Below are 11,158 nucleotides of genomic sequence, written 5' to 3' on the forward strand. Positions count from 1 at the left end.
TATTCTGCTGGCTGAGTCAGAGGAGGATCTGCAAAAAATGTTGTTATGTGCTAAGGTGTGATGCAGTAAATGGAGAATGAGTATAAATGACAATAAAATTTCAATTTTATTTTGGGGGTGGAAAAGTTGAATTACACAAAATACTACAAATACCTATAGGATTATACTTGGATGAATATATGAGTTGTGTAAAAAGTACCACACTTCTCTCAGAGTCAGCTAGCAGAGCTCTTGGTGGTGTTATTGGTGAAACAGAGATGCTGAGAGACATGGGTTTCTCTACATACACCAAACTCTATCAAGCCTGTGTATGTCCAATCCTAGATGATGTAGCAGGGGTTTGGGGATATGAGAATCGCCCCACATGTGGAAAACATTCAGAGTAGGGCTCTTAGATATTTTTTGGGTGTGCACACAAATTTGCACCTATCCTAGCTATTTCTGGTGACATGGGGTGGAAATCCTGCGAGGAGCGCTGGAGTGTCTGTATGATGAGGCTGTGGAGCAGGTTACTGGAGATGAGGGATAACAGACTAACTAAAAGAGTGTTTTTTTGGGACATTCTAGCAAATGGGGTATGGGCCAGGGAGCTACATAGTTTGTGTGTGAGATTAGGCTGTGAGGATTTGTATACCAACACCGTAAAACTTGACATCAGCATGTTTAAAGAATTAATGTCTGTTGAATCAGGAATAAAATGGGCTTCCAATGTAAGGAGTGAACCAAAACTTAGGACATTTTGTGAAATTCAACATGAATTTGGTACGGAGAACTATGTGCTGTATAACCTGTCAGAGAAAAAAAGATGTCTGTGTGCCCAGATTAGGTCAGGTATACTCCCTCTGCATATTGAAACAGGTCGTTGGGCGGGTGCTGTTGAGGAAGAGAGACTTTGTTATTTGTGTGAGCTGAATGAAATTGAAAATGAAATCCATTTTGTTTTGTATTACTCACATCACCACGATTTAAGAATTTAGTTTTTAAGAAGTTTAATAAAGTGGAGGTGAAAAATGATCTACTCCTTATGCAGGAAACAGATATACTGGCTTGGCTGTTTGAACACAAAACCTTTTTAATTGCTGAATATTTAGAAAAAGCTGTTCATTTCTTTTTTTTCTTTTCCATAGATATTTGTTCTTGTCATATTAGGAGTATTATAGTACCGGAATGTACTTCATTTACTTAATGTACTTAATGTGCTTACTGTAATGAACTGAGTATTGTTTACAGCTATAATATAGCAAACTGAAATTTTGTTTATTTTACTGGTGTCTTGTAATCCCATGTGGGATGGGCCACCTAAGTGGCATGACACGTAAATGAAAAAAAATCATTAATTTATTCATTCATTCATTCACACACACACACTTGACTGTTTTACAATCTCTGGTCTCATCCTACACCTTTTACACCTGAACGTAAAAATAATTTATTTCAGAAAGATAAATAGAGAGAGTGAAGGAGTGTTTGTTCTTTGTATTTGGGTTTGATTTTTTATTGTTTTATTGTTCTATTTTGATGAAGATGTTTTCATTCAGCATCAGTTCAGAAAAATAAACCAGATAAAATCTTCCATAATAAACAATGCACTTTAGCCTGTTAAGACTTATCTTCCCATAAAGGTTCTGCTAATGTACTAATGAAAATCAGAAATGATGAACTGTGAGTCAATGCATTTATTTATTCAATTGTTTTCTAAATTAGACATCTTACAAAATGCACAAATCCTCTTTTACATAGACGAGACATAATGTGAAAATAAATGATGTGCCTCAATAGTTTGATTTCTTTCTCCTTCTTTGAAACATACATGGAGTCTCACTAAATAACACTGTGGACTCTACAAAACAGTAAGAACAGAGTAACAGTGATTTTGGCTCGGCTGAAATATTTTCCAGTACCTGCAGGTATTGAATTCACTATCGTTTGCTCCCACTCGATGTCACTGCTCCCATCTTCAGACACTTTTCAGCGGCCATTTTGTCCCAATAAACATTCAGTTTACTTTGACTGGGAAAGTCAAATGGAACAAGAGAAAGAAAACCATTTCCCAAACAAGTCTTTGTCTCTGAAGGCAGTTCTGCTCTTTCAACATATTAACTATTTTTAATCATTTATTTACAGTTAGGTATTGACTGATAGGGTTTTTGAAGGCTGATACTGATACCCATATTTTTGTATTGAAACTGCTGATATCAATATTTTGTGCTGATATTCTGTATTTAAGTTTCACCATTTTCACGCCAAAAAAATAAAAATAAAAATAAAAAAAAATGACAAGGATTGAGCATTTTCTGTGGATTTGTTTTTTTCTTGGCGGATTGAAAAGCCTCTGAAAGAGCTTTTAGACAATAGCTTAAAAACTCTCCAGTGAAAGCCATGTTAATTAAATTATTTTAGGTCAGTGAGCAGCTCCTTCATTCAGAGTGAGGCAGGTTTCATCACAGGTTTTACAGTCTGCCTCCCTGAAGCTGTTGAGTAAAATCACATCCTCTCCTCCATCATATCAGCAGTGAACAACACTGACAGGCCAATATCCAATTTTTATTGAAAGGCCAATGTCAGTCCAATGCCAGCAAACCAATAAATCAGTCTGACCTGATTTGCAGTACAAAAGTCATGTTAGATATTCAGCTCCTTCACTACCATAACTTGATCAGCTCTGCAAACTCTCCATACAGATAAATCCCAGGATGGAGCGGCTGAGTGAAAGTGGTGTGGACTTTGTGGAGCAGGGTCATCGTGTCAGAGACGCTATAAAAGGACAGAGTACCTGCCCCATAATCCAGGTACACTCCGACCCTGGAGGAACGACGGCCTGACACTTTTGTTTTTACTTTATTGTGTTGGAAAGAGTCACCACGTTGAGAGTGAACTAAACTCCAGGACTTGTCATTACTTCCAAAAAGTGAGTCACCTGACGTTCTGCTGATGTCTTTGTATGAAACTGCTGCAAACAGAGTGCGACCCTTCCACTCCACCTCCCAATAACATCGCCCAGACAAACCCTCTCTGCACAACACTTGGTAAAACCAAGTAAACCTGTCTGAGTGAGCAGGATAACGTTTCTCATTAGATACAGCCGTCACCCTCCGGTTGTCTTCTGACAGGGAGAGGCATCGGAAGACTGAGTTCTCATCCAGTGTGAGAGGACAGCAATCTGTCAGAAGAGCAAAGCAGAAACCAAAGTGAGTATTAATATCAACCTACTGCCATTCAGATAATTATTAATGCATTAATATGTTGTAGAATTGTACAGAGTGAAATATCATTTCCTTACAGCGTAAAAAGTCTTCTCTGGTCTGTGGCTCTGGTGGCAGTAAAACATCTACAGAAGAAACTAGAATAAAGAAACAAAACAGAATCATCACTTCCTAAATAGCACTGGACATGTGTAAAGCCACTACATTCCTCTGAATGGATATTTCTATTCCTGTCAGCTACCTGTGGCAGAGATCCTGGGCCATGTGTCCTTCAGGATGCTCTCTAGTTTCTCTCTCAGGTCAGACACAGAGTCACTCACATCTCTGAAGTAACGTAGAGGAGCAACAACAACACTAGGCAAGTCTGGAGATTCACTGGGACTGGAGAGAGACTGGAAACTCTGGAGAGAGACCAGGAAGACACACACACACACACACACACACACACACACACACACACACAAAAGTAGAAGAAAAGGATACAGACAGCAAAACACTGATAAGGATGATGTGTGTCATGATAAAGAATGTAGTTGAAGTAAAAAAAGTTTTTTCTTTCATAATGCTGTTTATATTTTGCTACATATCAGCTATGAGTTCAGTTCTGTGTTTTGAATAAATTAGGATTAATTGAATGTTTTTCAAAAAAGACAAAAATGAAAATTGTGAATCTAGAAAGAAGCTCTCACTCTTTGATTTTAAGGGACTGACACCAAAACCTGATGTTTACTGCTGATGTTTTAGAGTGTTGAACATTTTCCTGCTGTCAAACTCCATTGTAGCTGAACTGGAAATATCGTGACCTGATGTCACATTGTCTACACTTGGCCAGTAATTCACAGGAATAAGAGAAATAAACCACTAAACTACAAAATTAGCCCAAATACACAAGATAAATCATCAATAACTGTTTGTAACAGTGTTAAAGTGTTTTGGGGTGGATCTTCCTTTAAGTTGTAACAATTAACTTTGTTCAAACTATGTGATCTCCCAAAATAATATGCTTATCATTTGTTACAATGTCACTTTTGGACAGAAGATGTCGCTTTTGGACAATTTGTTCAACATTGCTTTGGTCTAAATGTAAATCAACTCAAATAAAGGAGTTTGGGGGTTTTACAGTAAAGACAGAGTGTGTCTTGGCTATAAAGCACTGCAGGAAACTTTGTGATTATTCAATGTTATTATTCAATTCAATTAAACTATCTTTAAAATAATACATTCATTTTAAAGAGTTAAAGTCCACTCAGACTGAAAAGTGTGTGTTACCTGAATGAAACGGATGTGGTCGTCAGCATGCGACAGCTGTTCCAGTTCAGTGTCTCTCCTCCTCAGCTTGGCGATCTCCTCCTCCAGCTGCAGCAGCAGTTCTTCAGCCTGACCGACTGCAGTCTTCTCCTGGGCTCTGATCAGCTGCTTCACCTCACTGCGCCTCCTCTGGATGGAGCAGATCAGCTCAGTGAAGATCAGCTCACAGGCCTCCACTGCGGTCTGGGCAGAACTCTGCTAGTACAAACACACACATGGTGCCTGCTTTACAAAGTGCACTTCTTTTAAGGCGGCAGGGCGGCCCGCCGGTTAGAGACACCGCCGTCCTCAGCTGGACCGCTTGGGTTCAAGCCCCCGCGTCGACAAGCATCCACCCTGCTGAAATGGGACTGAACAAGACACTGAAACCCCACCAGCTCTAGTGGCACTGTTCTGTAGCTGAGCCTGACCTCTGACCTCCCTGTGGAGGGGACAGAGAAAACACTACTTCCCTACGGGGATCAATGAAGCAAAACATTACATTCAACACCAAAGTCTACAGTTAATGCTTGTTTACAGAAAACACATGAGAACAGACAGGTTTTGAGACTATTCTACATATTTTTTGCAGCCAAAAGAAATAGATTAGATGGCAGCTTTACTGAAAAGTTACAAGGCAAATTTGTGATTAAAAATGGCTGTGATTATTTGCTCATTCATAAGACTGATTTAAAATTGATTGATTGTCCCTCAGAGTAACGAACCTGGATTAAAGGGGGAAAGGAACCACTGATCTGATGCACATTTATTGTAGTGTCTATGTAGAAACTTACACTATCTCCATTATACTGCCTGAAACGTCTTTGACAGGAGCAGAAGTCCAGAGAATTCACACAGTGTTAAAAAGAGAAGCTTGCACACTGCAGCTGAAGACCCAAATATACAAATCTGGACTAGAGATCTTCTATATTAGTCCATTCATCAGCCTGTAATGTTGAAAGTGTAAATGGTGATAAAATGCCCTGTGCAAACATTTGGCTCCTATTCAGACCTTCCTCAGTGCCATTTTACACTGAACTGATTCCATTAATGAATGCCAAGTCTTTAACGAGACGTGCCCACATGGCTGTGAGCCCTTTAGCAGACACATGGGATCATATACTGTGCTCCCATTTCCACACCTTGAGATCCTCCACAGCCTGGCTCAGCTCCTTCAGCTCCCTCTCTCTCTCCTGGACTCTCTGCTGGACTTTCTGCTGACTCACAATCAGCTGTTTCTGGAAGACAATATTAGGATTGGTGCATCAGGAAGTGTTTTCTCTGTGGCTGGTTGTATTTCTAACACCATAAATGTCAATGAATTATATTTTATGGCCACAGATGTTCTTTGATCTCTGGAACTACAGAGTAATCTCTGGACTTTTTACAAGGAAAGAATTGGACTCAGAATGATAAATGAATGATGTGTGACTGTGTTTGACTCAAAAACAAACAGGCTGCAGTCTGCATTTTATCTCATTTTGCTTCCTCCTGTTCATTAGTTATCAACAAGTTATTCTGGTCCTACCTGTCTCTCAGCTCTCTCTGCTGCAATTGACACTGTATTGTGGCTCTTATGCTCATCTATGGTGCACAGATAGCAGACAAACTGCTGGTCTGTGCGACAGTAGACCTCCATCAGCTTGTCATGCTTAGAGCACATCTTTTCCTGCAGCGGGGCCGTGGCTGAGACCAGCTTGTGCTTCTGCAACACAGGAACGCTGTAGTGAGGCTGGAGGTGAGCTGCACAGTAAGAGGCCGTGCACACCAAGCAAGACATAGTGGCTTTGTTGCGTCTGGTCCCGGTGCAGAAATCACAGGCCACATCCGCTGGGCCGGCACAGGCCAGAGCAGCAGAGGGAGAAGCCTGTTGGCCGCCTGTCTTCTTCAGCTTCTCCACAACCTGGGAGGAAAAGAAAAGGAGGAGAGGTCATTCACTGACGAGCAACAAGTGGAATACATGGGGTGTGTGACAAAAGTACAGTGAGAAATAACACATTTCTATGTCTCCTTTAAATGTTAAACTAATGGACCACAGTGATGAAGCAATTCCCACTGTGGAATAAATAAAGTAACACTGCTACTGTTTCCAGCAGCACTACTACTACTGTTTCTAGCTCTACTTCTCCTACCAGTACTATTTTTCCAGCCCACCTCAGCCAGCATGTTGTTCCTCTGAAGAACAGGCCTGGGACTGAAGCTCTCCCTGCACTGAGGGCAGCTGTACACTCCCTTCTCTTCCTCCTGGTCCCAGCAACCCTCAATACAGCTTCTGCAGTAACTGTGTCCACATAAGAGAGCAACTGGATCTTTTAGCAGGTCCAGACAGATTGAACAACAGAACTGATCCTGGTCCAGCACAACTCCATGCTGCTGCTGCTGCTGTTCAGCCATTTTACTGACAACCACTTTCACACAGGCAGAGAAGAGTTTCGTTTTCTCTGAAAAGACTTGGGGAAAGAAGGGGCTGGACTTCCTGGTTCTGCTCAGAGGGGCGGGGCTTTAAAGAGCAGCTGTATCTTTGGGTGAAAGTTGTAAAGTGAATGTAAAGTATACAGAAAACCACTAAAAAGAATTGAGACTAAATAAAGTAAGTAAGCAAATTAAGTAAGCAAGCAAAAAGAGACTTTCCTTACAGAGTTTTAAAAAGTATGATATTATTGTTATTATGAAATCACTTATCGTGATCTCACTCTGTGATCCACCTCACTGTCTCGGGCTTCAGCTGCTCCTCAGACTTGGCTGTGTCACAGAATCCAGGAGTGTCGATCAAAGTAAAGCTTCTTCCCTCGACAGATCTGGACTCTGCTTGACAGAAACTTGTTTGAGAGTTGGGAGAATCACTTATCTGGAACACAGTCTCTCTAAATATGGAGTTTCCTGCGCTGCTTCTCCCAGCTCCAGTTTTCCCCATCAGGACAATCCTCCGTGTTTTCAGCACTAGAAGACAATAAATATGCCATATGCCATACAAGAATTTTCATCCAATTCTTAAAATCAAGGCACTTTATATACACAATTTTTGAAAATAACTTTTACTAAGATTAGTCAAATATTACAAAAATATAGACATTTGAAAATTCTCCAATTTTGGAAATTTTGGTACAAAAGTTATAAGAGTTAATTAGTTTTACAGTTTCTGAAAAAATGCAGTGAACAGTTTCCTCTCCACTGAGTCAACAACCTCAGAGAGTTTCAGGCTTGTAGCACAAATTGCTGATTTTTTATGACTTGAAGATTAAAATGTGAACTGTTACTGTAGCGCCACCATTAGGCCAGTTGTCTCCATATTACAGTATACTCATACAGTATTGTTCTTGTCTGGTCTAGACTGTTATTGTCTGCAAAGATTCACGCATTTCCGTTCATGAGAAGGCAGTTTTAGTGAGAAAGAAAGAAAGAAAACGTACAACAACAATAGGCTTCCAGGCTTATGGGCCGGGCCGCCTAAATATACAAGATACAGAAAAATCTGACTAAAAAGAAAAGAGACACATTTTTTCTTTCTAAACTTTATTTAGATTTTTTCATTTTAATGAACAGGTACAGAGTTACAAGTAATCTCTTCTATTCTAACCCACCTCCCCATTCCCACCCCACAACCCATCCAAGGTTAACATACACATACATACTAACATACATACTAACATACAGTACATACTAACATACACACACAGAAAAGCAGTACTAATTCAATAAATTGTGCATTCCAAAGGGCATATATAGACTGCATAAAAAACAAACGAAAAAGATAAGAAAAATAAATAAATAAAGATAATATATACAAAACATGGTGTGCATACAGATTAAGTCAGACTATGAAAATCCTCTTTTGAGTGTTAACGCTATAGTCTAAGAATGAGAGTGTAACAGAGTTAGAAATAACCTCTATTATGAATTTCTACAAAATTGATATGCTTGTCTTACATATGTATACGGTAGTTTTAGAGCCACCTGGTGGGTTAAAAGCGCAACTGCATAGATAGGGTTCCTTCTCGCGCACCGTACGTGCCTCAGCAAAGAAAAATACTTCCAAGCTGGAGGTGGGTACACGTGAGCAATGTTGCAACCAATATTTGTATGTTTAATGCTTTAAAATTGTTTTTGCAACCTTCAGTAGCATGTATTTTGACTGTAAGCACTACTAGCATGTAATTGGAAAGTTACAGACATTTATGTGCAAGAATGGTAACTTTATCCACGAGTAGCACTTTTGGTTGCATGTTGAGCTAATGCTAGTTAGCTAGCCATGCACTTGCTGGCTTGTTCCCGGCCGTAATGTTTAGTAATTATTTTAGATTAATTTTTCTACTCTTTGTTACACAGATCTTAATGCTTGCAGTTGCATAACACACTGTTGATGACGATTGTGTGTGTTGCTGATTTTTGTACCAGGTAGGCTTTGTTAAATGTGGGTTTCACATATTGTCGTTGCATGAAAACCTCGTAATTCCAGCTTTGGGATTTACTGTGTTTTGTGTGAAATGAAGGCTTTTGTTGTCTTTCATGGGCTAATAGTGTTTCATATCCCATTTATAGCCCATTGTAGAATTTTAGAAGTATATGGTCAACAGTATAAAAGTAAACTTATTTTTCTTCATTCCTAAAATATTGATAGGAGGTTTTTGTACAACAGCAATAACATGTTGCACTATATAGGACTCAAAATGGTGTTCCATTTATTGTCTATGGACAAAATGTTTATTTAGAATGTTTTAGGATTTTTATTGTGAATGTAAAAGAAAATAGCTCTTATTCTTTAGGTGCTCTATAGAAAATCATACATGGAGAATGAGTATAAATGACAATAAAATTTCAATTTTATTTTGGGGGAAAAAATTGAATTACACAAAATACTACAAATACCTATAGGATTATACTTGGATGAATATATGAGTTGTGTAAAAGGTACCACACTTCTCTCAGAGTCAGCTAGCAGAGCTCTTGGTGGTGTTATTGGTGAAACAGAGATGCTGAGAGACATGGGTTTCTCTACATACACCAAACTCTATCAAGCCTGTGTATGTCCAATCCTAGATGATGTAGCAGGGGTTTGGGGATATGAGAATCGCCCCACATGTGGAAAACATTCAGAGTAGGGCCCTTAGATATTTTTTGGGTGTGCACACAAATTTGCACCTATCCTAGCTATTTCTGGTGACATGGGGTGGAAATCCTGCGAGGAGCGCTGGAGTGTCTGTATGATGAGGCTGTGGAGCAGGTTACTGGAGATGAGGGATAACAGACTAACTAAAAGAGTGTTTTTTTTGGGACATTCTAGCAAATGGGGTATGGGCCAGGGAGCTACATAGTTTGTGTGTGAGATTAGGCTGTGAGGATTTGTATACCAACACCGTAAAACTTGACATCAGCATGTTTAAAGAATTAATGTCTGTTGAATCAGGAATGAAATGGGCTTCCAATGTAAGGAGTAAACCAAAACTTAGGGACATTTTGTGAAATTCAACATGAATTTGGTACAGAGAACTATGTGCTGTATAACCTGTCAGAGAAAAAAAGATGTCTGTGTGCCCAGATTAGGTCAGGTATACTCCCTCTGCATATTGAAACAGGTCGTTGGGCGGGTGCTGTTGAGGAAGAGAGACTTTGTTATTTGTGTGAGCTGAATGAAATTGAAAATGAGATCCATTTTGTTTTGTATTGCTCACATCACCACGATTTAAGAATTTTGTTTTTAAGAAGTTTAATAAAGTGGAGGGAAAAAATGATCTACTCCTTATGCAGGAAACAGATATACTGGCTTGGCTGTTTGAACACAAAACCTTTTTAATTGCTGAATATTTAGAAAAAGCTGTTAATTTTGTCATGATCTGGCTCTTTGTGTTTTGCCCGCCCACCTAATCCTTTTCCTTTCTCCCTCTCCCTCAGCAGGTACATGCAGAGGGGCGGGGCCGATCTCCACGGGAGTGAGGCTCACAAGGCACACCTGTCTCTCATCCCGCAATCAGCCCGGCTTCTTAAGCCTGCTCCAAATTCTCCCCAGTGCCAGATGATTCCCGCACATGCTCGTGTCTCATGCCTCCTCGCTCTCGTGAAGATCTCCTGTCGTAGTGTTTCCTCAGCGCATCTCTTGTAGATACTCTAGTCCCAGTTTTCTACTTTTGAAAATAAACTGTTTTTGTTCGATTCTGCATCTGGGTCCTGGCTCTCCTTGAACACACCCCTAACACATTTCTTTTTTTGCTTTTCCATAGATATTTGTTCTTGTCATATTAGGAGTATTATAGTACCGGAATGTACTTCATTTATTTAATGTACTTAATGTGCTTACTGTAATGAATTGAGTATTGCCTACAGCTATAATATAGCAAACTGAAATTTTGTTTATTATACTGGTGTCTTGTAATCCCATGTGGGATGGGCTACCTAAGTGGCATGACACGTAAATGAAAAAAAATCATTAATTTATTCATTCATTCATTCACACATACACACTTGACTGTTTTACAATCTCTGGTCTCATCCTACACCTTCTACACCTGAACGTAAAAATAATTTATTTCAGAAAGATAAAGAGAGAGAGTGAAGGAGTGTTTGTTCTTTGTATTTGGGTTTGATTTTTTATTGTTTTATTGTTCTATTTTGATGAAGCAGATCAAATCTTCCATAATAAACAATGCACTTTAGCCTGTTAAGACTTATCTTCC

At 39.4% G+C, this 11,158-nt stretch overlaps 1 protein-coding gene across 1 annotated transcript; it reads right to left on the minus strand.

Moving 5' to 3' along the window:
• Positions 1 to 1,658: 1,658 nt before the first annotated feature.
• LOC144537869 (tripartite motif-containing protein 16-like) lies at positions 1,659 to 6,884 on the minus strand. Its single transcript, XM_078281740.1, has 7 exons — positions 6,645 to 6,884; positions 6,019 to 6,393; positions 5,633 to 5,728; positions 4,473 to 4,706; positions 3,445 to 3,604; positions 3,281 to 3,340; positions 1,659 to 3,160 (listed from the first exon to the last, which is right to left on the minus strand). The coding sequence occupies exons 1-7, from the start codon at positions 6,882 to 6,884 to the stop codon at positions 2,643 to 2,645; spliced, it is 1,683 nt and encodes a 560-aa protein (XP_078137866.1). The 3' UTR covers positions 1,659 to 2,642.
• Positions 6,885 to 11,158: the final 4,274 nt, after the last annotated feature.

This window comes from Centroberyx gerrardi, chromosome 23 (assembly GCF_048128805.1).
Source record: "Centroberyx gerrardi isolate f3 chromosome 23, fCenGer3.hap1.cur.20231027, whole genome shotgun sequence".
Classification (NCBI taxonomy): Eukaryota; Metazoa; Chordata; class Actinopteri; order Beryciformes; family Berycidae; genus Centroberyx; species Centroberyx gerrardi.

What these genes read in the sequence shown, in the direction of transcription:
- LOC144537869 (XM_078281740.1), bottom strand. Translation starts at nt 6,884, where the DNA reads ATGGCTGAACAGCAGCAGCAGCAGCATGGAGTTGTGCTGGACCAGGAT. An exon ending in GGAACAACATGCTGGCTGAG is followed by an intron (nt 6,394 to 6,644) that starts GTGGGCTGGAAA and finishes TTTTCCTCCCAG; the next exon opens with GTTGTGGAGAAGCTGAAGAA. An exon ending in CAGAGAAGACTTTTTACGCT is followed by an intron (nt 3,161 to 3,280) that starts GTAAGGAAATGA and finishes CTCTTCTGACAG; the next exon opens with ATTGCTGTCCTCTCACACTG.